The sequence below is a fragment of the Vombatus ursinus genome, unplaced genomic scaffold (assembly GCF_900497805.2).
Source record: "Vombatus ursinus unplaced genomic scaffold, bare-nosed wombat genome assembly UNPS02014772.1, whole genome shotgun sequence".
NCBI lineage: Eukaryota > Metazoa > Chordata > Mammalia > Diprotodontia > Vombatidae > Vombatus > Vombatus ursinus.
In genome coordinates, this window is record NW_020954550.1 from 1,613,353 (window position 1) to 1,640,362 (window position 27,010).

General features: G+C 38.8%; 1 protein-coding gene across 1 annotated transcript in view; it reads left to right on the plus strand.

Annotated features, from left to right (window-relative positions):
* The window catches only part of IQGAP2 (IQ motif containing GTPase activating protein 2), a 340,576-nt gene extending 333,566 nt beyond the window's left edge, over positions 1-7,010 (plus strand). The window contains exons 35-36 of the mRNA XM_027863404.1: positions 434-542; positions 6,861-7,010. Of these exons, the coding sequence (XP_027719205.1) occupies positions 434-542; positions 6,861-6,974 (223 nt within the window). The 3' untranslated portion in view covers positions 6,975-7,010. The remainder of the gene's footprint in view (positions 1-433; positions 543-6,860) is intronic.
* The last annotated feature ends 20,000 nt before the right edge of the window (positions 7,011-27,010 follow it).

Below are 27,010 nucleotides of genomic sequence, written 5' to 3' on the forward strand. Positions count from 1 at the left end.
TACTTAACTTACTCTTTCCTTCTCTGCCTGTCTCTGCCTGTTGGTTCTTCATCTGCTTCATCTTGCCCCAGAAAGGCTGCCACAATTTATTCCTCGCCTATTTCTCTTTCTCTCTCTTTTTTCCCACATTTATTTTATTTTTATTTTATGGAATAAAACAAGCATTTCCACAACATAGTATAATAAAAACAGATGATTGCACATGAAACTGCAAATCCAGAGATGGCTACCATTAAACACAAATACCCACTTATCTCTCTTCATGACTTAGGTTCTCAGTGCTACCATCATTTGCTGCACCTGTGTGTTAGCCTGTGAAAGCATTTGGTTCACCTATAGCACAGTGCAACAAGTAGTATTCATATTGTCTCATGTTATTTGGTCCTGTGGCTATATCTTTAATACTATGTATTATGAATGCCTTTCTTTCAAGGTTTAAGAATGTTGTGTTTGACATCATACCTACTGAAGAAGTGGGTAACTTCGAAGTCAGAGCAAAATTCCGAGGTGTTGAGATGGAAAAGGTTCACCTTGATATTCAGGTAAGACATCCTTTTTCTATACTACCTGGGGCTAAAGTGTGATGTCCTTGAAGGATCACTAGATTTTAAATTGGTGGGGGCATAGGTCCAAATCCCATATCTACTTATTAGCTATGTCATGTCACTTTGGTCAAATAATTATCAGATTTTTTTTTGAAGGTTTAAAGAGATCTGAATAAGATTAGAACTTATAGTTGGCCTGGTACCCAGGCTATTACAAAACGCATAAGAAATTAGGCAATAGGGGCAGCTAGGTGGCACAGTGGATAGAACTCTGGCCTTGGAGTCAGGAGGACCTGAGTTCAAATCTAACCTCAGACACTTGACACTTACTAGCTGTGTGACCCAGAGCAAGTTAGTTAACCCCAATTACCTCACCAAAAAGAAAAAAAAAAGAAATTAGGCAATAACACAAATTTTAGTGCTCAAGATTAATGCTTAAATACATTACATTGTACTAGCCCTATCTAATACAATTATTAGCTCTAGCTACTTATAATAATTCATTTGTGAAGCCTCTTAACCTTAATTTGTTCATAGTCACACCTAGGCTAACACTTGGATAAAATGCTGGCAAACATGGAAAAAAAACAAAAACAAACCTGTTGTGGTTTGTTACTGGTGGGGAACAGTGACTTAGAGAGGGATAGATAGTCATACGATTTCCAAAGATTATGCTTCTAGATACTGAACTCAGCTGCAGGTGAATAACAAGTGTCTAGGAGATGTTCTTGTTTTCTTTCAGTGAGGTCACAGTAACTTTAATCCCACTTCCTTTAAAATTACGCAGTGTTGAAACATAAACCAAGCTTGGCTTTATTTTTTTCAAGAGTTTGCTATTTGTGATAGGATTACCTATTCCATTGTACTATTTTGTTAAACCTAGACCCTGGAAGTTCAGGGCATACAGGTGTTTGTGTACAAGTATGAATGGATGAATATAAAAAAGCCACCAGCAATAACAACAACTTTTCCATTTGTAAACACATGGTAGGCTCTACTGAATAGGCACATTGGTAGTGAATTGCTGAAGGAAGATTTGGTTTGAAAAATAAAGTGGCATAATGAACAGAGCTGAACTAGATGTCAGGAGATAGCAGTTAGAGTCCCACTTCTAGCACTGACTAGCAATGTGATATTGAATGTCTTTATCAGTAAAGTAAGGGGATCGTATTCAATAATCTCCAAAGTCCCCTCTAGCTGTAGATGGATATGAGTATGAAAGAGAGAGGAAAGATTCTATTTCTGATCTTGCGCCAGGGCAAAGATTAGAAGCCAGAGATGAGAAAATTGCTTAGGTATCAAAGGAAATTTCCTTTCAGAACTTAAATTGGATGATTCCTTCTTAACTACTCATCTTAGTCCCCTTCTTTGTCCTCCCCTTCTTCTCAAAAAGCCCTACTTAAAGTACATGAGGGCATGTCACTCAGAAAACTCTGATATATTCTTGTTAGATATAAAGTTGTTCATGGGTTCAAATGCCTCAGTCACCCTAGAGGGCAAATAGGAAATGTTACCTAAGACTCAGTCAATCAGCATTTGTTAAGCACCTATGAGGCACTGTGCTAGGAGCCAGGCATTTAGAATGAAAAATGAAATGCTCCCTGACCTCAAATTGCTTACAGACTAAGAGAGCAAAGTTTACGTCATCCAGGCCAATTCTATACTAAACCAAGAATTTGTTGTTGTTCATTCATGTCTGACTCTTTGTGACTCCATGAATCCTAGCATGCCAGGCACTTCTGTCCTCCACCATCTCCCAAAGTCTGTCCAAGCTCATGTTTGTTGCTTGCATGACACTATCTATCCATCTCATCCTCTGTTATCTCCTTCCCCTTTTGCCTTCAGTCTTTCCCAACATCAGGGTCTTTTCCAATGAGTCCTGTCTTCTCATTATGTGGACAAAATATTTAAACTTCAGCTTCAGTATTTGACCTTCCAATAAATAATCTGAATTAATTTCTTTAAGTATTGACTGTTTTGATATCCTTGTCTTCTCATTATGTGGCCAAAATATTTAAATTTCAGCTTCAGTATTTGACCTTCCAATAAATAATCTGAATTAATTTTTTTAAGTATTGACTGTTTTGATATCCTTGTTGTCCAAGGGACTCTCAAAGGTCTTCTGTAGCACCGCAATTCAAAAACATTGGTTCTGTGACACTCAGCTCTCCTTAAAGACAAATTCTCACAATTATACATTTCTACTGGAAACACCACAGCTTTGACTATATAACCTTTGTCAACAAGGTGATGTCTCTGCTTTTTAGTATGCTATCCAGATTTGCCATAGTTTTCCTTCCAAGGAGCAAACATCTTTTAATTTCATGGCTTCAGTCGCTGTCTGCAGTGATCTTTGAGCCCAAGAATACAAAATCTGACACTGCTTCCATTTCTTCTACCTCTTTTTGCCAGGAAGTGATGGGATCAATTGCCATGATCTTAGTCTTTTTGATGTTAAGTTTTGAGCCAGTTTTTACACTTTCCTTTTTAACTCTCATCCATAGGCTTCTTAACTCTTCTTCACTTTCTGCCATCAGCATGGTATCATCTGCCTATCTGAAATTGTTGATATTTCTCCAGGCAACCCTAATTCTACCTTTTGCTTCATCCAGCCAGGCATTTCATGTGATGCACCCTGCATATAAGTTAAATAAGTTGACAATATACAGCCTTGTCCTACTCCTTTTCTGATCTTAAACCAATTCAATTGTTCTGTGTTTGGTTCTACTTCTTGTTTCTTGAGTCACATACAGATTCCTCAGGAGACAAGTAAGATGATCTGGCACTCTCACCTCTTTGAGGAGTGGACACATTTTGTTGAGATCCACATGCTCAGAAGCTTTAGTGTAGTCAATGAAACAGAAGTAGATTTTTTTTTCCTGGAACTTCCTTGCTTTCTCCATAATCCAGTGAATGTAGCAGCTCGGTCTCTAGTTCCTCTGCCTCTTCAAAAACCAGCCTACATTTCTGGGAATTCTTGGTTCGTATACTGCTGAAGCCTAGCTTGCAGAATCTTAAACATAATGTTGCTGGTGTATAAAATCAACACAATTGTTTGGTAATTTGAACATTCATTGGTATTGCCCTTCTTTAGGATTGGGACATAAAGTGATCTTTTCCAATCCAATGTTGAGTTTTTCAAATTTGTTAGATATTGAATGCAACACTTTAACAGCATCATCTTTTAGGATTTTAAATAGCTTAGCTGGAATTGCAGCACCTCCACTAGTCTTATCAGTAGCAATGCTTCCTAAGGCCCACTTGACTTCATTCTGCAGCATGTCTCACTCTTGATCAGTAACCACACCATCATAATTATTAATGATGTTAAGAACTTGGTTGTAAACTTCTGTACATTCTCGCCACCTCTTCTCAATCTCTTTTGCTTCTGCTAAATCCCTACCATTTTTCTCTTTTACCAGGCCCATTTTTGCAAGAAATGTTCCCTTTGTATCTCTAATTTGCTTGAACAGATCTTTTGTCTTTCCCATTCTATTATTTTCTTTAATTTTTAAGAAAACTTTATCTTGCCTTGTTGTTCTCTGGAATTCTGCATTCAGTATCTTTCCCTTTCTCTTTTACCTTTTGCTTTCTTTCTTCCCTTAGCTATTTGTAAAACTGCATCAGACAGCCATTTTTCTCTCTTGCTCTTCTTTTTCTTGGGATGTTTTTTGTTGCTGCTTCCTCTATAGTATTTCAAACCTCTGTCCATAGATCTTCAGGTACTCTATCTACTAAGTCTAATCCCTTAAATCTAGTCATCATTTCTACTTCGTATCCATAAGGGACAGTATTTAGGTCATATCTGTACAAAATCATGGTTTTCTCTACTTTCTTAAGTCTGAATTTTGCAATAAGAAGCTCATCATCTGAGCCACAGTTAGCTCCAGGTCTTGTTTTAACTGAGCTTCTCCACCTTCGGCTGCAAAGTACATAATAAATCTGATTTTGATATTGACCATCTGGAGATGTCCGTATGTAGAGTCACCTTTTGCCTTGTTGAAAAAGAACGTTGGCTATGATCAGCGAGTTATCAAGACAAAACTCTACTAGTCTCTGCCCTGCGTCATTTTGTGCTCTAAGACCAAACTTTCTTGTTATTCCAATTATCTTTTGATTTCCTACTTTAGCATTCCAATCCCCTATGATGCATGTGAAATCATTTTTTTTCTTGGTGTTATTTCTAGAAGATGTTGTTGGTGTTCATAGAACTGATCAACTTTGTCCTCTTTGGCACCAGTGGTTGGAGCATAGACTTGTATTACTGTGGTGGTGAAAGTTTGCCTTAGATTCAAACAGATAACCATTCTGTCATTTTTGAGGTTGCACCCCAGTACTGATTTTCTCACGTTTCTGTTGACTATGAGGCCTACTCTGTTTCTTCTAAGGGATTCTTGCCCACAGTAATATATGTAATGATCACTTGAATTTAATTCACCCATTCCCATTCATTTAAGTTCAATGACACCTAAGATATTGTTTAATTTTTCCGTCTTCTGTTTGACCATGGGTAACCCTGCATGGCATAGCTCATAGTTTCGCTAAGCTACGCAAGCCTATGACAAGGCAGTGGTCAAGGAGGGATGACCGATAGTTTATCAAATCCAAATGAGAACCTCATAAGCCAGTGTGGAAAAAAACCCCATCGTACCACCAAAGTATGTTAAATCCCTACTCTTTCCTTTAACCTGCCTAAAATGGTTTATTTTATTTTAAAAAAAGAATACATTTTATTAATGACTTTTTATGGTCTTTTTTTTCTTCCTTCATTAAACTGTTAAATTTTTATTTTTATTGTGAACTTAAACATCAACAAACACAAACATTTCAATATTAGAGGTATATATAAGAAAATGAATTTCTGTAATGTATTACTTATCTTTTTAAGAAAGATAAATATATATATAGACAGATACCAGGTTTAGCAAGGCAGCAATTAAAGTGATTTCTTTCTTTGTTTTTCTAGTCTAGAAATCCACCTGAGGAGTGATTATACTGTTAAATATAGAAAGATAATACTTGCTTATGGAATTAATGCATTCAAAGATTCTGAAACTAGAAGCATATGTAAGTAGTTTAGGATTGGAATTGTGTATGCACAAAAAATTAATCAAGTGAGATTTAGAACATTCTCCCCAACTCCATTAGAGCAAACTGAAGCTTTTACAAGTGACTTTGAGGGGATAGGGCATATGTAGGGGATAAGGAAGTAGGTACAAGATTAGAAGTCCTCCTGAAGAGCCAAGGTTTCAAAAGTTAGAAAATGGTACATTTGACATAGGCATCAGTCCGAAGAAATTCAAGAAATGAGCTCCACTAATGAAATTAATGGTGAAGGCCTTGTCCAAAAAAAAAAAAAAAATTCACTCTCTTAGTAATTCTTTTATTATTATTAGCCTTGATTATTTAGCTACAAATTAAAATCAACCTAGAAGTGTGTACACCATCTCAACCCATCAAATTGGCAAAATGATTGAAAACAACACTCCTACCGTAATGGAGAAGCAGTCACATTCAAACATTGCTGGTTGAAAGACCTGAAGCATTTATTTATTTATTTTGGCAAGTAGTTTGGCAGTGCACATAGTAAAAGGTAAAAAATTATTATAATTTGTAATAATTCCATTGTTGGAAATATATCCTGAATGTGTTATCAGAGGTGGGAAAAGAAAGAGCTACCTGTTCAGAGATTTTCATAGCAATCTTATATGTAATTGATCCCTGCCCTCCCCACCCCACCCCACCCCTTTCCCCCCCCAAAAAAAACAAACTAGGAGTAACCTAAATGTCTATTGTTAGAGAAATGGTTAACTAAATCGGGAAGCACAAATGTAATGTAAATTGTATTCCATAATCCCATTACTTTTGACAAATGTGGGGGACATGAACAAATTTGGAAAAACCTCAATAAAATAATGCAAAAGAAAAAAAAAAGCAGTAGCAGAAGAACAGAATATACTGTGTACTGATTACAAGTATTTGAAGAAAGATAAACAACAATGAACAGGCAAGGAAATCTGATGGGTACTTAGAAGGAAGCAGCTGAAAAATTTTGATGCTTTATTCATTAAAATTAATTTAAATGTAAATAATTATTATGTAAGTTTATTTGCTTATATTTATTTTGATATTAAAATGTTAGTAAAACATTAGATTTTAACAATGTAAAATCAAGAGAGTTTCTCTCTTTCATATAAATCAAGTCTGTTAGTATCATACTGGCCAGGTGAGTTTGATTTACCCTTCTTTGTGCATGTTTAGAAAAATGTTTAAAATACCAAAGTTGCAATTTAATCATTTTCCTTCTGATTGCAGGATTTGCTTCAGATGCAGTATGAAGGAGTAGCTGTAATGAAAATGTTTGATAGGGCTAAAGTGAATGTAAACCTTCTTATATTCCTGCTGAACAGGAAATTCTATGTAAAATAAAATGCTATATCACGGACTCTGCATCCAATGGATTGAGAAATACATTTGTTCAGGATTTTTGTTTTGAAATATGATTGCAGTCACTGCTCATGGAAATGTTTGATTTTTTTGTCAAAGACCAAAACTGTTCAGAAGAATGTACCCATGTGCCTTTTTGATGATCTGCTATTACAGTGGAATGCTACACAATATGAATTAATGTAAGCCCTTCCAGATCATACTGTGGTGTAGGGATTCCAATGTGAAACCCTTCTATTTCACAGCATTTTCAAGTACTATATTTTGTTTTAAAGTAGTTGAATAAATGTCTAAAGCTATTTTCCTATGAGGATTTTTTAAATGTTTTCATTTGGATACTAGAATTCTTTGTAGATTTTTTTTTTAATCTGTGAAGAAATGAAAGCCTAATTATTTGTAAGGAATCACTTAGATGAATAAACTTAGTACTAAACCCTGCCTTCTGGGAGGTGTCAATTATAAAGTGAACTTTTGTGCAATTCAAATAAAGTTTTTATAGGTAATTACAATACAACACAATAACATTTTCTGTATAAAAGTATATATTTTATGTGATTTATTCCTACTAAATAAAAGTGCACTACTGCCTCATGGTCAAAGCCTTCCTACTCAAAGCCTTTAATTTAAGTGGCAAAGAAGCAATATGGATAGCAATCAGTACGGTGTTTGTTTGTTTGTTTTCTCCCAATTTATTCAAACACTTAAATTGTGCCTCTCAATTTCTTTTTTTTTTGTAATGCAATAAAATCAGTATCTAAATGGATTAAAATGTATTCCTGAGAGATTGTTCTATGTAAAATAAATGTTACTTAATTACATCATTTGTCTATAAAGTCATTTTAAGAGCATTCTGTAGTACAAGGAAAAGATTTTTTCTTGGGGAAACTTACTCAGAAAAGACCTTATCAAACAAGCAGATTATAGCCAAATTTCAGTTATCTGCCTTGTGGTTTATTTGCAGCCAATTTTAGTTCTTATCTTGGCTTTCCTTGATAGCTTATATGCTTCTGAATGACCTTTCTTCATCCCTTCCTGGTATTATTATCTTTTACATGAATAAAAATTAATTTAATGTCAACCTAACCAAAACCTAAGTAAGATAGCCATTTTGCTGGGGGGGGGGGGGGGCATACAGTTCAAGTTCATTTGCATAATTAAGAAATGACTATACCTAGTTGTATCACCTAGGTGGTGTAGTGAAGACAGGGCTGTACCTAGAGTCAGGAAGATCCCTGAATTCAAATGTGACCTCAGACACTTATTGGCTGTGTGACTCTGGGCAAGTCACTTAACCACTGTCTGCCTCATCTCTTTCCTTATCTGTAAAATAAGGATGATAACAGCATAATCTCACAGGGTTGTTGTAAGGATAAAAATGAGATAATATTTATAAAGAGCTTCGCAAACCTAAAAGCATCATATAAATACCAGCTATAATCAGCTAGCCCATGTATGCAAGGCAGTAATGGAACTTAATTTCAAGTTTGTTGTTCCATTAAATCTTATCTGGGCTTTGATTTAGTACTAAAAGTACTAAAGGAATTTCATTGTTTTTCAATGTGATCGCAAAATATTAACTAAATTATTATTGCTTATTATAGAGAGTCACACAGAGCATAACTCCTCAGAAATCTAATGGCAAACAATTTAGGAAAACTCAAATTCTAAAACAATTAGGAAGAGAACTGTAGTTAGATATCACTATTGGATCAAGAAATTCTCCTATCTAGGAATATACAGGACCTGTTTGAACACAACTATAAAATTAGAGGGCTCCCCACCCCCCCCCAAGAGAAAAGAAAGAAAAAGAGGACCTAAATAATCAAAATGGGCAGGTAGGTGGCACAGTAGATAGAATATTGGGCTTGGAATCAGACACCTCTTCCTGAGTTCAAATTTAGACTCAGACACTTACTAACTGACCCTGGGCAAGTCTCATAACCCTGTTTGCCTTATTTTCTTCATCTGTAAAATGAGCTGGAGAAGGAAATGGCAAACCACTCCAGCATCTTTGCCAAGAAAACCCAAAAATGGGGTCACAGAGTCAGATACAACCAAAGACAACTGAACAATTAAAATAATGAAAGGGCAAGCTAGGTGGTACAGTGAATAGAGGTCTGGGTATGAAGTCAAGAAGACCTGAGTTCAAATGTAGCCTCAGACACTTACTAGCTGTATGACCCTGGACAAGTCACTTAGCCCTGTTTGCCTCAGTTCCTCATCTATAAAATGAGCAGGAGAAGGAAATGACAAACCACTCCGGCATATTTGCTAAGAAAACCTCAAGTGGGGTCACAGAATTGGACACGACTGAAACAACTGAACAACAACAAAATAATCAAGACTTTCAATTTTCCTAGATGGATCAGGTTAATACAGTAAAAATGAAAACACTTTCCAAAATAATCTATTTCTTGCAGTACCAAAACATGATAAAGCAGTTATTTGCACAAGTGACTTCACTCATCTTTGCCTCAGTTTCCTGATCTTGAAAATGGTGGAGCTCTAGATCTACGATCCTATGAAACTATGTATTTGCTCAAAGGGAGAGCTGTGATACCATTAAGTAGTGCTGTTTTCAATGTTCTGTGCACTCTTATTCTTTTAAAAGATAAATTTTCATTGACATTTTGTTTTCACATACCTATATTCCCCACTGTTGTCCTCCTACCGCCTCTCAGAAAGCCATCCCTCATAATAAAGAATGTAAAAAAGAAAAGAAAAATAGGTTAAAAAAACAAACTAGTCCATCCTATCAAAAAAGTGTATTGTTATTTGCCATGTTTCACACCCATGGCCCCCCACTTCTGCTATTCTTTGTACAGAGATCAGTAAGAAGAATGCATATTAACAGGTAGTTTTAAGTTTCACCTTGAAAATGAACCCCTCTGTTTAGCTTGTTTAGCCAGCACTGGCTTTGGAAATCAGTGGGAATGACCTATGAGCCAAGTGTTTAGGGATAAAGCTGAGTCACAGATCCTCAGACTCGTCAGGGACTCAGTGTCTACAGATTTGGGGAAAAGGCATCAGGTAAAACCTTTCTAGGCATGTTTTGCCCCCAAACAACCTTTCCCAGTTAGGAGTAAGCTGTAAAGGGTCCTTTGACTTGTTGCTTGTGAAGTCATTTTAATAAGCTGATTGCAGGAAAGGAATTTTTGTAGGGTGGCTTATTCTGAAAAGAAATAACAAAGAGACAATGTTGATTATCTACAATTTATTTGAAGCAAATTTTAGTTCTTGTGCTTGTTTCCGTTGATAGCTTACATGTCTCTGAATGACCTTCTATCTCTTCCCAGAATTAATGTGTTTTACAGGAATAGAAACCAGTTTTAACGTGAGCCTAATACAAACCAAACCGGGATAGTAAAAATACTGGAGAAAGAAGACAGTACACTCCAAACTCAAGTTAATCTAGACAGGAAACCAAAAATATGTGCACATATTGTCAAAAGAAGAAAGTGCAAACTAGGCTTTGAAGAATTTTTGTGTTATTATTTGACCAGCTGTATTATGAAATGGAGTTGGAGGAAGTCGCATGATTGTACTGACTCTTTACCTTATAAATTCGTGTTAGCAAACTTAAACAGGCCCTCATTTCAGCAAGGAAATCCCTTTATTAGGGGAAGTAGGTGGTGCAGTTGATAAAAGCCTGGGTTTTGAAGATAAGAAGACCTGAGTGGAAATCTTGTCTCAGATACTTACTACCTGTGAGACCCTAGGCCAGGGATAGGGAACCTGTGGCCTTGAGGCCACATGTGGCCCTCTAGGTCTTCAAGCACAGCCCTTTAGGGGAACTTTTTAGCCACACTTGAGGACCTAGAGGGCTACACATGTCCTCGAGGCCACAGGTTCCTCACCCCTGACCTAGGCAATTAATTCCCTTAACCTCTCCCAGCCTCAGTTTCATCACCTGTAAAATAGCAACGCTAAGGGCACCTGCACTATAAGGTCGTAAGGATCAAATGAGATAAAAAAAAAAAAAAACATTCTGCAAACCTCAAAAGCCATATATAAGTGCTAGTCATTACGATTCCTAACTGAATCCCTCTCCTACTTGGCTGAGAAGCTATTTCAAACTTCTCAAGCCCTGCCACACTTTTCCCTCCTCCCACTCAGCTGATGATCTTACTTTATTGAAAAAATTGAAGTCGTTATCTGAGAACTCCCTTTCACACTTGCCTCTTCACTTCAAAACCCCTTGACATCGTTCCCCGCCCTCTCCTCTGGAGGTAGAGAGGTGCCACAGAAAGGAGGGAGCTGGGCTTCAAATCCAGCATCAACATTTATTAGCTGTGTGACCTAGGAAAAGGCAAATGTTTGCCTCAGTTTCCTCACCTATAAAATGAGGACAATAACAAAACTTCCACCTAGGGTTACTGTGAGGATCAAGTGGTACAATGTTTGTAAGGCAGTTGGCATAGTGTCTGACACACAGTGGGCAAGATCTAAATGCTTATTCCCTTCCAGCTTACAATAAGAGGGCTCTCCTTACCAAGGTCAACCTTTCTATGTGTGTTTTTGCTCCCCTCAAATCTTCTCTATCATATTCCAATCAAAATCATCTCTAATCTTTAACCTCTACCTATTTACTAGTTCCTTCCCTGCTGCCTTCAAATACTCCTAAGTCTTCCCATCCTTAAATATCTTAAACCCTAGCCTCCCCTCAAGCTATCACCCAATTTTTTTACAACCTCCTAACACATCAGGATTCTCTTCTGTCTCTTCAGAGCTTTTTCCTTCTGTGTTTTTCAAGTTCACGTCGACGGGCACCTCTTCAGTGCCTTCTGTGTGCCAGGCACTTTGCTAAGCACTGAGGTTGCAAAAAAGACAAAAATAGTTCCTGAGCTCAAGGAGTTCGAAACCCAATGGGAGGAGACAACATCTTACACAAACAAGATATATACAGGATAAAATGGGGAAAGCACTAAAATTAAGAAGAACCTGAAAAATATCTTGCAGAAGGTGAAATTTTAACTGACTTGAAGGAAGTCATGAGGTCGAGGTGAGGGGGAAGAGAATTCCAGGTATGGGGGAACAGTCAACGAAAATTCAGGGAGGTGGGAAATGGAGGCAAAGAGGTCAGTGTCACAAGATCATAAAGCATGTGGAGGAGGGATAAAGAGTAAAAAGACTGGAAAATGAGGACGGGGCTAGGTTATGAAGAGCTTTAAAAGTCAGCATTTTATATTTGATCCTGGAGGCAACATCAAAATCATTCTGATATTTTTTGAAGGAATCTGCAATTCTCATCAATAACCTGGCCAGTGGAAAGGATTTCTTGAGCCTCTTTACTCTTTTTTAGGAGGAAGACCACTCTACACCTGAACACAGTCATCAGTGAGCTGGGAGGCAGAAATACTAACATTGTACTGTCTTTACTGGCTATTGTAGTGTTCTCCCTGCTCTCCGTACTTGCTAGAAGTGAGTTTCTCAGTCTTTCATCTTTCTTGCTAATAGTAGAACTGGTAAGGTCCCTCTTCTCACCTTGTTAGCATTGTGAAAGCCACACCTGACTTGCTTTTATCTTCTCTTACAAACCTCTCACCTTTTGTTATCAACTTGTGTTTACCTTGTCATATTAGCTGCCCTCTCCTTCTTCTACTTTCTTCCTTCCTCTTCTTCAAGTCTTTCTTCTCCTTCACAGTTCAATTCAAATGAAAATTTGTCATGTGCTTACTACGCAAGACACAGTCCTTGGGATTGGGAATACAAAGACGAAAACTAAGCAGGTCCTGCACCCAAGTAGCGTATATTCTATTGAGGAGATAAAACATGTACACATAAGAAATCACAAAGTAATTTGGGGATGGCAAGGTGAAAGAACTAACCATTAAGGAGATCACTATAAGGCCCTTCTATAGGATGGAGCTCCTGAGCTGATCCATGAATAGATGTAGGAATTCCAAGGGGAGGAGAGGAGGCATTCTAAGCATGTAAAGCCCTGTTAAGGTGTAGTGGGAGATGAAATGTTATGCAACAATAAACAGGCCAGGTGTGCTAGAATGCAGTATGACTGAGGACTGGGGAATGTGATATTAAACAGGAAAGAGAGGATGGAATCAGATTGCAAAAGGCTTTGTACCAAATTGAGGAGTTTGTTTTGGGAGCTACTGAAGCTTTTTCACCACTAATGATTTGCTTCTGAAAGCAGAGACTGCCCTGCTTTTCTATAAGTATCCCCAGAACTTGGCACAGTACTTTGTACATAGTAAGTGCTTATTAAATGTCTTTTTATTCACTTACTCATTCTTCCATTTGATATTAAGCCATTCTCCTCGTCTTCATCTCCTTCCATTTAGTTCCTCCTCTTTCTCCCCTCTCTTCTCCCTCTCTCCCAAGCCCTTCTCTTTCAACTTGAGTTCTTCTCTTTCTTTTTGATTCCTTTTCCTCCTTCAGTTTTTCTTTGAATCTTCCTAAATTCCCCAAATTCAGTCTCTGACTGTCTTAGACCAAGCTGTTGGGCTCAGACTATGGAAAGGACAGTACAACTTCATTTGTTCTCTGCTTTTAAAAAACTACAGAAATAAGAATCAATAAAGTTTCTTCCCAGCCTCTGGCTGAGAAGTTCCCAGCAATTAGAAAGAGATTAGAGCCCTCTTTTGTTCTGGTAAATGTCTTTAAAATCTTATGCCTTTCTATATGGCAGATGTATTGACTATGTTCTCCTAAGAACAAACACAAATTAACACTGCAATAAACAATGAAGGTATTTTAGAGAAATCAGTTTCTTTTTGAACCAAAGGCCAAATTGAAAGCAAAACAAACTTTTAAAAGACAAGGATTGGAGATATAGGCTCAGACGGACAAGAAAGTACTGAGGTCACCTTCCCGTCCACATCAACAGAAACAACTCCACCCACTCTGTGTGTGTTGCATGTTATTACCGAGTTGGTTAGCTCAAGACCTAATCACAGAAAGTAGGGGACCCATACTGGGGTGATAAATTAACTATAAAAACTTGCCAGATAGTTTTAGAGGCAACTGGTAATGCAGTGGATAGAATGCTGGGCCTAGAATCAGAAAGACTTGAGTTCAAATCACTTACTAGCTATGTGACCTTGGGCAAGTCACTTAACCTCTGCTTGCCTTAATTTCCCTTAACTATAAAATGGAGTTAATAGTAGCACCTACCTCATGGGGTTGTTGTGAGGATCAAATGAGATAATATTTGTAAAGCACCTGGCACATATGAGGCCCTATATCAATAGCCATTATTAGCTACATTGTGCAATTCCTTTATGAAATGGGAATAAATCCCTGAGTAAATTAGGAAAGGAGCAATGACGTTGGCCAAGAAGTCATTGGCCTTGCCCAAAGGTGACTCTTAAAAGGCAGTGGGACAATTCCAGAGGAAGTCAGTTTAAGTGCATACAAGCAGACACTAGACTTAAGGAGGAACCCAGGTCCCTAATAAGTTGGGTAGAAGATGCATGAAAATAGATAAGGCCTTAAGAAATCACATGGAATCAGAGAAACAGAAACACCAAAGGATATAGCAGGGGTGTGTGGGTCAATCAGCTTCAAAAATGGCAGGATAGATACTATGTTCCTGAAACTGCTACCCACTCCCAGTGTAGATACCAAAGACATAATTCTGCAACTTCTTTCTGTCCTTGGGTTTGGTCATGGGTGCATAAAACCTGTTCCTGTGGGAATGAGGAGAGCTGTTTACCTTTTCTTTGTTTTAAATATCTACTTTGTCTCTATAAATTGACTTAGCCACAGAAATTTGCTAATACTGGGACTGCATTTGGGAGGAGAAGGAAGAGGTGGAGGAAAAGGAGAGAGAGAGAGAGAAGATAGAAAGATAGAAGGAGAGAGAGGAGAAAAAGCAAGCAAAAGAGAGAGAGAGTTGCTGGAGTTCTGTCTCTGGATAGAACTTGGAGCTAGTCACATGGAGAGTTAAAGATTCATTTTCTTATGACTTTGCAGAACAGAGAGCTAATGTTGTCCACACAGAAATGCCAAAATGTCAATAAGAATGGTTGAGGGGCTCTGCTTATCAACCCACCCACCCCCACTGCTACAAAAAGGGGTTTTGCATGCCTCAAGCACACCCAGCCTGCCTCCCAATGTTTTGATCTCACTCTGTACACCACTCACTCACAAGCCCATGCTTCTGCTCTCCCTCCATATGGCTTTTCACGGCCTTCCTTTCTCCAGTTCTGTATATCTCCTTTGCAATTTATCAAAATCTGGGTTTCCTCTTAATTCTGTTGCCTGCCTGGACTCACTGGGACTAACTTCCTCTCCAACGGTCCCACTCACTTTTAAAGGTCATCTGGAGCATGGCAAATCATTTCTTGACCAGTTCTATTCCTAATTCAGCCCTAAACTTCATAAAAGCAACATACCAGTGTTTTAAAGTCACCCTTAACTAAACAGTTCCTAAATACCATAAAAGCTCTGCCTGGAACAGCTAGGTGGTACAGTAGATAAAGTGCAGGACCTGGAGTTAGGAGGATCTGAGTTCAACTACAGCCTCAGACACTTAGTAGCTATGTGACCCTGGGCAAATCACTTCAATTTGCCTCAATTCCTCATCTGTCAAATAAGCTGGAGAAGGAAATGGCAAACCACTCCAGTATCCTTGCCAGAAAACCCCAAAGGGATTCACAGAGAGTCAGACACAACAAAACAACTCAACAGAAACTCTGCCTGATGGCAGACTATGTTAGTCTCAGGTTTATCCAAATGAAATAAATGAAAAACAGAGCAAGGATTTGAACCCAGATACTCTGAACCCAAGTTCTCTCCCACTGCAACACAGAAAATACATTCTCAACACATAACATTCATGAGTTCTGTTCTTTTAATATGGTTGAAAGATATTACACTAAAGACAATGCAATATTCATGGACTCAAACATGTCAGGTTTTTAAAGTTGCCTTTAACTAATTGACTCCTAAATACCATAGAAATTCTGCCTGCTGACAGACTATGTTAGTTTTGGGTTTGTTCAAATGGAGTAAATGAAAAACAGAAACAAAGAGCTGCCCAGAGCTTAGTGATGGCATGAAGCTAGTGATCAGCCTGCCGAGACTGAATGATGAGCAACATTGCCATGCCCGAGTGAGTCCACAGGCCTGGAGAAAGAACACCAATGGGTCATGCAAGAGATAATAAAAGGCCTTTGGAACAAGGTATGAGGGAAAGTTTACTTACATTCATTGCTGCCAGTGTGTTCCTTGGTGCTAGTTGAAAAGTCTTAGAAATGGGAAATCTTATAGGATTTTAAGGGGGGGGAAAGAGAACATTATATATTGCATCCAAAAGTAAATTCTCACATAAACTTTACTTTCTACCTTAAGAAAATCCATGACACGAATATGAGCCAACACAGATGTTGAGTTACAAAAAATTCATGACAGGAGTATGAGCCAACCCAGGCCCTCTAATTCACCAAGGGTGCAGCTGTAAATTGTTCCAACCCAAATGGAAAAAAGAATTTATGCAAGAAAAGTAGCTAAACTGTCCATACCCTTTGACCGAGAGATCCTATTTATTGGGACAATGTTCCAAGAATTTTAATGACAAAAACAGACTCAAATGTACAAAAATGTTCATTGCACCATTATTTGTCATGATGAAAACCCCAAAATATGTGCCCAATGACTAGGAAGTGGCTGAAGACATTATAGGATTAAAAATGACCGCATGTGACTATACTATAAAGACTGACAGACATGAGTTCAAAGAAATACGGGAAGAGTTACATGAAATGGTGACACAGACCCATGTAAACAGAACAATGTAAACAATGACTACAGCATCATAAATAAAATTCATGTGGCAAGGCAACAAAACTGTTCAAATGTAGCAATTATTGTTCAATCGTGTCTAACTCTTGGTGACCCCAAGGACGGATATCCATGGGGTTTTTCTGGCAAAAATACTGGAGTGGTTTGCCATTTCCTTCTCCAGCTAATTTGACAGATGAGGAATTGAGGCAAATTGAAGTGACTTGCCCAGGGTCACACAGGTAGTAAGTGTCTAAGGCAGAATTTGAACTTGGGTCTTTCCAATGCCAGGCCCAGTGCTCTATCCGCTGAGCCATCTAGCTGCCTCCAAAATAGTGTTTTATCCTCCTCCTGGATATTGCTCAGAATAACTAAATTGAACCAAACCCAATCAGGCTATAGCTCTGTGTAACTGCACCCCCTGATCCAAGGAAGGCACATAATAAAATTGGGGTGAGATTGAGTCAATGAAAAAAACACAGCAATAATCAATGTAATTACACCGTCAAAGTTAAAGGACACCTATCCCTCCTTTGTCTTAACACTCAGTGAACTAATACACTTTTATGAGGGTTTGTTTGCAGGTTCGTTGTGTCAAAACAAAATGTAGCAATAATTTTTTTTTAAATTATCAGACAAATCAATAAACACTGAGAGTAATTACCAGATATATTAGTTTCAAAAGTTAATGGACTTGTCACATCAATCAACATCAAAAGAAGTCATAGATTCTATAGTAAGCCAAAAACACACACTTCATTTGGCTTGACTTCCCTTCCTTTTGCAGGCAGCTCCAACTTTCACTTGCTGGCCCCTCCTTTAATAATTAACTATTTAGAAACTACTAAAGCAAGAAGAAAACACCATCATGTAGCCTGGTCAACAAAAAAGCCAGGGAGGTGGTAGTGGTGGTGGGGAGGGGGGGTTGTAAAAATTCAAATATGCCTAAAAGGCAGACAATGACCTCTAAGTCATCTGTGTCAAATTAGGATTCAAATGAATTCACTCTCTCTTTTACTGTGTCAGCACTCTCTCCAAAAAACCAGAAATAGAATCAGGGTGGGGTGACCAGAGCCCTGCACCTAGGTTGCTCGAGTTTAGAGACCGAATTTCTTCCCTGTAATGGTCCTCAAGAGGAAACGCACAGTCAAGTTCCCATCCCTCTCCTAACTCACTTCCTCCCTCACATTTTCCTCCTCTTTTTTATTGCTCAGAGTAACTGAACTGAAACCAATGAGGCTGTGGCTCTGGGTAAGCACATCCCCTAATGGTTTTAAGCATAGGTTTGGGGTGAGATTGAATCAAAGAAGCAATTTAGCAAAAATAAACCAAGAAATGAATGAATGAATCCTCTTCGACTAGAGAGCAATATAGATTTGGAGCTAGATGGGAAGTTAGAGGACTGTGAGCCCAAATCCTTCATTTTACACGTAAGAAAACGGCGACAGAAAGAAGCTATGATTTGCCTACAGCTAAATATAAAAAAGTATAAGTTAAGATTTGAACCCAACTCTTCTTGACTCCAGGGTCATCACCCTACTACACCACACCTCGGCTTTTGTTTTTACATCACCTATATTTCTCCCTATATATTTTACATCACCTTTATATCACCTATACATCTGTTCCCTCCCCACTCCCAGAGATCATCATTTAAAACAAAAATTTTTTAGCAAAATCAATCAACACATTGAAAAAGTCTGACATTATATGAAATACTCCACTGTGCACCCTGACTCTACCTCTGCAAAGAAGTGGGGAAAGTGTCTTCTCATCTCTTCCCTGGGGCCTGGCTGGGTCATTAGAATTTTACATATTCAGCTTTGATTGTTTTGTTGCCCTTTCCATTTACATTGTTACAGTCATTGTGTAGATTGCTTTCTTGGCTCTGCTTACTTCACTTTTCATCAGTTCATGTAAGTCTTTCCACATTTCTCTATGTTAATGTCTATTATTTCTTAAAGCATAATAATATTCCATTATATTCATGTACCACGATTTGCATAGTCATTCCCCAACCAATAACATTTTTTTAAACCAGAATTCTCTCTGTATAAATAGTAGCAACAAAGTGAAAAAAAAATCTTTATAAAGTCACTGTCCTTTGCCATTAGCAGATATTTCCCTTCCCATTTGGGTACATGTATGTATGTATAGGTATATATACATATATGCATACATATACATGTATATATGTGTGTATGTGTGTGTGTGTATACACACATATACACACACATTTCACATTATTCCCAAGAGAATTGGACAAAAGAAAGATTTTAAAAAACATAATAAATTTTTATTGGGTGATACCCATCTTCCAATAGAACTCAATAAATACGTTCCCTAGCAAGTTGCACTAAAGCAATGTCAAATGGAAATAATTATCTAAGACTTACTACTCATTGTCCTCTGTTGCTTATCAACTCCACAGGACCCTGAGCATGTCTCTATACATATCCGTGTGTCTGCAAACAGAAACACTGAAAGTTTAGAATAACAACTGAATCCTTTTCCTGTTCCTGTCTAGTATGACCCTTACTCACAAAATACACTCCAAGACAACACTCTGGATGCCCAAACATTCTAAAAATGACTGAGAATATATGGACAAACAAAGATAACTTATGGAAACTTGGAGTGATCATGTGATCAAATAATGGTTATCGTGCTTTATGTAACAAAACTGCTCAATTTAAATGTAAATTGTTACTAAACAAGTTTTGTTAGCTTATTTAGTGTTCAATGTAAGCTTTTTAATATTTTTTGTCTAAAAAAATACATCCTCTTCTTGGCAGAGATTTGGCAGTTATATCCAACAGGTTACCTTTCTATCACTACCCAAGAACCAACCAACTTCAAACAGGAAAGCAGGAGGAAAAGAAGAGAACGGGAAAAAGGAAGAAGGATGCATTGGGAAGAGGACTGGCTTTGAGGTCAGAGGATCACAGTTCAGATCCCTACGACATGTATTATGTGTGGTCTAGGGCAGCAAGTCACTTAGCCTCCCTGGGACTCAGTTTTGCTCATCTGTAAAATAAGGGGGGACTCACTATTCAACTAAAATTACTGGGAAAATTGGAAAGCAGTTTGGCAGAAAATAGACTTAGTCCAACATCTCACACCACGTATAGATAAACCCCAAATGGATTTATAACTTACATACAAAAGGTCAAATCACAAACAAATTAGTAGAAGGAAATCCTTTCACAATTATGAATAGGGTAAGAGTTCCTAAACAAACAAGGAATAGAGAGGATCACAGAAATTAAAGTACACAGAGCTAATTACATAAAATTTAAAAAGGTTTGCACAAATGAAATCAACACAGTTAAAATGAGAAAGAAAACAGATGACTGGGAAAAATTCTTGCAGTAAATTTCTCTGATAATGATCTGAGATCCAAGATGTGGGCAGTTAGGTGGTACTGTTGATAGAGTTCTAGGGCTAGAGTCAGGAAGACCTGAGTTCAAATCCTGCCTCAGATACTTACTAGCTGCATGACCCTGGGCAAGTCACTTAACCCTGTTTGTCTCAGTTTCCTTATCCATAAAATGATCTAGAGAAGAAAATGGCAAATGACTCCAGTATCTTTGCCAAGAAAACACCAAATGGGGTCACAGTCATTGGACATTACTGAAAAATGACTGAACAACTATGTTAGCAGATAAGAACACTATACATATGTAGTTTAGCTAGGTCTTAGCAAAGCATTTAGCAATAATATGCGCAAGATGTGCATTTAGAGAAGTATAATATCCAGGACTAGGATGGTGATGGTTCTGCTTTACTCACCGTGGTCAGATCACATCTAGAATGTCATGTTCATTTCTGAATACCACATTGTAATGGTTAGATTTAGAAGATGCTGGATGGCTGGACCTAAAGAGTAGTCATTGATATTTTGATGCCAGTTTAGAGTGAGATCTTTAAGAAACTGTCCCAGTGACCTGCATATGACCCTATACTGTTTTACATATTTATTAATTAGTCAGTCAACGAGCATTTATTAAGTTCTTTGGCAGCAAGGTGACAGTGAATAGAACACTGGACCTGGAGTCAGGAAAACTCTAGTTCAAGCCAGGTTTCAGACACTTCTACCTGTGAGACCTTGGGCAAGTTATTTCACCTCTCTATGCCTCAGTTTCTTCAATTGTAAAATGGGAGTAATATAGCTCCTACCTCATAGAGTTGATGTGAGGATAAATGAGATAATATTTGTAAAGGGTTTAGTATAGAACCTGGTAGATGGTAGGGGCTTAATAAATCTGTTCCCCTCCCCTACCCCTCACTGAGCTAAGTATTGAGAATACAAATACAAGCAGAAAGAAATATTTGCCTTCAAGGAGCTTACATTCTAATGCGGGAAGACAACACATAAAATAAAGCTGAAAAAGGGACCAGTGTGGGTGCATAGTAGACAAAGTCCAGAGTGCATCCTGGGGAGGAATAAAAACATGACTGGTTTGGGCATCCTTCTTAAATAGAGGTTCTGGGAAGAGCCCTCCCATCTTTGAGAGATGCAGCAGGTTCGGAAGGTACCTTTCAATGTGTGAATTCCAGGCCTGGAGTGAGCTCCCAGGGTAAAGATCATGGTACAGGAAGTCAAAAGTAAAGCCTAGGGAGGAATAAGGCTCTTCAACTTGACACCATGTCGATGCCTTAGACAAAGGAATAGAGGGCATGCTTACCAAATTTCCCAAAGACATGAAACTAGGAGGGCCAGCTAAAACAATGAATGACAGTCACAATTTTAAAAGATCTCAACAGGTGAGAATGTTGGACCAGAATTAATATGCTAAAATTGATTAGGGATAGAGTCTTACATTTTGGTTAAAAAAGTCAACTTCACAATTATAAGATGGGCGAGATATGGTTAGATAGCAGTTCATCTGCTGAAGATATGTGGGTTTCAGTGCATTGCAATGTTTATGAGTCAACGTCATGACAGGTTGATAGACATAAAAGTTCATTTGATTTTTGCTGCATTTAGAGAGGCAAGGCACACAACACTGGTGGTGAAGGGGCAGGGAGGGGGTATGTGGTAGGCCCCACTCTACTCTACTCTGCTCAGGCCACACCTGGAGGACAGTGTTCAAATCTGGGTGCCATGTATTAGGAAGGACTGTGATAAGCTGAAGAACATTCAAATAAGGTCAACCAAGATGGTAAAGAGCTTTGAGATCCTGCCATTTGAGGTCTAGTTGAAGGACCTAGTTGAAGAGTCTGTATAGCATGAAGAAAAAGCTTAATGGAGACACAACAGCCATATTCAGATATTTTAAAGGCTATCCTGTGGAAGAGGAATTATACTTGTATTAATTGGTCTCAGAGGACCTAACTAAGAAAATGGGTAGAAGTAGCAAAGAGGCAAATTGAGGCTCAGAGAAGATGCTGCTTCAATCCTCCAAGGTGTACTTTTCTCTCCCCCTCTGAACTCATTCATTTTAGATAGAAGCAAAACATAGTTAATAACAGTCAATAAACTTTTATCAAGCACCTACTATATATGCCAGGCATTGTGCTAAGTGCTGGGGATACTTTAAAAAAAAACAGTTCCTGCCCTCAAGGAGCTTACAATCTAATAAGAGAAGAGAGGAAAGAGGGGGAGTGAAAGGGGAGAGGATAAGGGACTCAAGGCCATGGTGGAGAAGTCAATCAGACAAATTTCAAAGTAGTATAGCCGGGTGACTCAGGGTTCCTGCCTAGGTGACTGGGAAATTCTAGTATTTGCAGTGGAATTGGGGACATTAGGAGTTTGAGGAGGGATCTTGCTGAGTTCAGTTTGGACATGTTGAATTTGAGGTGCTGAAGAGACATCTAAGTGGAAGTGTCCAAAGAGGTAGAAGAAAAACACTTTCTAACAATAAGAACTGCTGTTCATCAATGACATCAAGAAGTGATGTCTTGCCTCAAGCATGAATTGTGTTTAAATGAGGCAGAGTTGCACAAAGTCATCAGCCTCACTCTCTTCCAGAGTCATTGAAGTCCAGTGGCAAGACAAAAGTCAAGATGACTGGCTATGGCCCGGGATGCAGGGGATGACCTTGGTATCCTCAATGTCTGACGGAGCTCTAAGTGCTCCACAGCACCAATTTCAGCTGCCTTCATGACCTTGGAATAAATTGTTCAACAATGAGAACTATGCAAAAGTGGAATGGACTGCCTCAGGAGAAAATACATTTCCCTTCACTAACAGTCTTACAGCAAAGCTTGGATGATGATTTGCCATGTATATTGCAGACAGGATTCTTATTCAACAATTGCTTGGACTACAGAGCCTCCAAGATACCTTCCACCTCTGAGGTTCTGTGACCCTAAGGTTTCAAGTGGATTCAACAAATGTGTTAAGCACCGAGAGTGATGCATTAGGCATCAAGATTTGAAATATAATAAGGGCTTGGCACATACCCAGATCACCTAAGATGGAGTCACCCATGAAAGAGATGCTAGGGGAAGGGAAAAAGCATTTATCAAATACCTCCTGTTTGCCAGGCACTATGCTAAGTGCTTTACAAATATCTTATTTGATTCTTACAACAACTCTAGGAGTTCCCCATTTTACAGATGAAGAAACTGAGGCATAGAGAAATTAAGTAACTTGCTTATTATCCTATAGCTAGAAAATGTCTAAGATCTGATTTGAACCCAGGTTTTCCTCACTCTAGACCCATCATTCTATTCACTGTGCCATCTAGTTAGGGTTCCTGTTTCTGGGAGACAGGAAAACTGGAGTATGTCTGGACATTTTGCATTGGCTTACCACACGGTTGGGACTAGGCTTTTTCCATGGGTTATTTAGCTAGAATTCTGTGTTTTCAAAGCCACGTGGATAAGCTCAGTCTACCCTCTTTCCTGCATTTACACCAAAGAGTGAGGACTCTTTCATTCACAGACAATGACACCCAGCAATAAGAAAGGACTTGAGGGCCACCTCCCTTCCCCCGTAGGCCATGTAACCCCAAGAAATCGTTCTGGGGTCTTGGTCTACTTCCTTTGTCCTTTTCAGTTCTAGGTACAGAGAGGGGAGTCTCTGACCTGGGAGTATGAGTGAAGGATAATTCAGAGTCCAGAAATCCAGGCTGGGTGTTGTAGCCAGGCTCTCAGAGAAGTCCTAAGAAGTAAGAGTCTAGGATTACAACCTAGCAGGCTTTGGACTTGAATTTTGTGGGGTTAATGCTATGTGGGAATTGAGTTAAACTGCAAAAACCAAGGTGGTGTAGAGTGGGATTATGAGCCCAAGGGGTTAGGGGGAAATGTTTGTATATTTGTTCTTGCTTTATGTTTGAGTAAATCTTTTGTGAATTCTAATCTGAAGTTGAGTGATTAAATGGAACTGGGTGCTAGTCACTGGCACCTGTAAGGAGAGAACACAACCAATAAGAGCTCTGGTGATGGAAAGAAAAGAGAGACCTTCTCAGCTCCATCAGGGTACTAGTCAGCAGAACCAGTGTGTCAAATGTAACAAATCTGGCCTTCAGACTAGGGTCGGAGAAATCCTGTTACACAAAGATGAAGAGCGACATAGTTCCTGCCTCCAACAAACTTTATAATCTAGTAAGTGTATGAGCTAAGGGCACAATTAGAACACAAATAAGAAAACTATTAAGTGTATCGTATTTTGGGGTGTGGGAAGTTTAGCACCTGGGAGGATGAGCACCTGACCTGGAAAGACAGGATGTCAGCAAACAGGGATGATAGGAAAACCTGGGATTAGGAATTCGAGGTCATGGAAGAACATGAGATCTAGAAATAACCAGTAGTCCTGTCTGACTGGAGCTGTTGTTGTTGTTTGTCCTTTGTTCTCGAAGAGGACCATGACATCAAGGCATGGAGTATGTAAAGAAGGGGATGGTCAAACAAGACTGGGGAGGTGGGATGCAGTAAAATCTGGGAGTGCCTTGAGTTCCAGGCTTAGCAGTTTGTATTTTATCTAGTAAACAACCAGGTAGTAAAGGGAGACTGGAGTGAAGGAGTGACATAATCAGGCTTGTGCTTTAAAGCCTTCCTTTGTCAGCAGTTTAAAGGCCAGCTCACAGAGGGAGAAATTGAAAGTAGGGAGATCAGAGTCAGGGGAACTGGAGAGGAAATTATTTTGATAGTCCAGGTAATGGGAGCTTGAGCTGATGTGGCAATGCAAGGAAAAGAGAGAGAATAAATGGAAGAAGTATTTTTGAGGTATAATTCACAGGACTTTCCCTTTGGCAGTAAGGCATGTGGAAGTAAAAAAAAAAAAAAAGAATGACTAAGTTGTCCAGCCTAGGTAACTGGGGAAATGCTGGTGTTGGTAACAGAAACTGGGCTAGTAGGAGGTAGGGAGATTTGGGGAAGATGATTTCAGTTTGGACATGTGGAGTCTGAAGGGTTAAAGAGGCATCTATGTGGAGGTATCCAGTACCTTGCTGGAGATAAAGAACTAGCATTCAGCTTTAGATCAGGGCTAAAGACACAAATTTCAGTGTCATCTGCATGGAAAAGATCATTGAAGTCATTCAATTGTGAGGGGAGAGTGTTGAGAGAGAAGAAATGGAAGCCAATGACAAAATCTTGGGAGATAATATTTAGCAAAGTGCAAAAGCCATAACTGAAGGCACCTAAGAAAGTTCTCTGGGAAGGAACCAGGAGAGAGTAATTCCATAAAAGCTAAGGGAGGAGAAAAAAAATCAAGAAGAAGGAGGTACTCAACCTTGCCAAGAAAGATGCAGACTGAAGAGAAAAAAGTACCATTGAATTTTGCAATTAGAATGTCATTTGGGATCTTAGAAAGAATTGTTTCAGTTGAGTGATGGGCAGAAGCCAGTTTGCCAGGATGAGTGTTCAGAAGGGAGGCAGCAAGTTTACCACTTTTAGAAGTGGAAGGAGACCAAGAGGATGACAATGTGAGGGAATAGCAAGGAGAAGGACAGGACCCTACCTGCCCCTGTGCTACTGTGCCAGAATAAAGGCTCTTAGAGCATGTTTATGAAGCAAGGGATAGGGACTGGTGGAGAAGAAGGGATTGAGGCATGAGAAGAAAAAATTGGGGGGAATAAACAACAGCTATATTTGAAGGGCTATTGTTTTCAAAAGCATTTAGATTGGGGTGGGGAACCTGCTGAAGTTTGGATTCAGTCAGGGCAGAACTTGAGGACCTAGAAAGTTACAGGTTTCCCACCCCTGGTTTAGATACAAATACTTTGTGGGCCCTGGGGCAAAAACTAGAAGCAATGGGTAGAAGTTGCAATGGGTCGGATTTAGGTTCCAATGTTAAGAAAAACGTACTAACAATTAGAGCTGCTCAAAAAAAGAGATACTAACAATTAGCAGCCTTAGAAAGATTATTATGGGGAAAGCACTTTGTGGATTGTAGAGTGATACATGTGAATCATTTTAAATTTAATTTCCATTAGAGAACAGAGAAAATAATGAATCGCTTGGGTCTTCATAATCTGAAGTAAATTAATAAAAATATCCTAATATCAGTGAAAAAGATGATGGGTAAATTCATCAGTCAGGAAACATTAATTAATTGCCTACTATGAAGAGTCTAACACGACTGCAAAACGACTGAACTCAACAACAAAATGTGCCATATGAACTTTCCAGTCTTCTTATACTTTCTTCTCCACTGCCCGAACGTGCCGTGTGGCCTCCTTTCTGTTCCTCAATCTCCAGCTCCAGACATATTCCCTGGCTGTACCTCATGCCTGGAATTCTCTTCCTCTTCTCCTCCAACTCCTTGCTTCCCTGGCTTCAAGTCTCAGCTAAAGAAAGTCTCACTTTCTTCTAGAGCTAGGCTTCTTCAAGAAGCCTTATAACCTCAGCGGTGTCCATCAGAGATTGTATCAGCTACACTTTCTATGGCTGGCATGTAGGACTAGGTAACGATATTCCTGCAGGATTACTAATCGTTGCATCAGAAAGGGGTTAAAAGGGTTAAAGTCCCATTCTTGCCACTTACTGGCTATGTAATTTAAGCAATTCACTCTAGGGTCTCACTTTTCTTATCTGTAAAATGAATCAATTGGACTAGAAGATCTGGAAGCGCCCTTCCGGGTTTGACAATCTAGGATCTCGTGAAAGGTAGAAAAAGGAAGAGAAGGAAAACCTGATGACCAGAGCCTGTTTGATGTAGTGTTTGATTCTGTCTTGGAGCGTAAAGCAGTCTGCGTGTAAATAAGCAAGAAAATCCTTAGCGCTTGATTTACCCAACTGCATGAAACGGGCAACCTGTTTCCTATTAAGTAAAAGGGGCAATTCCACTAACTCTGCCTCAACCATTGCAAAGGGCTCCTTTTAAT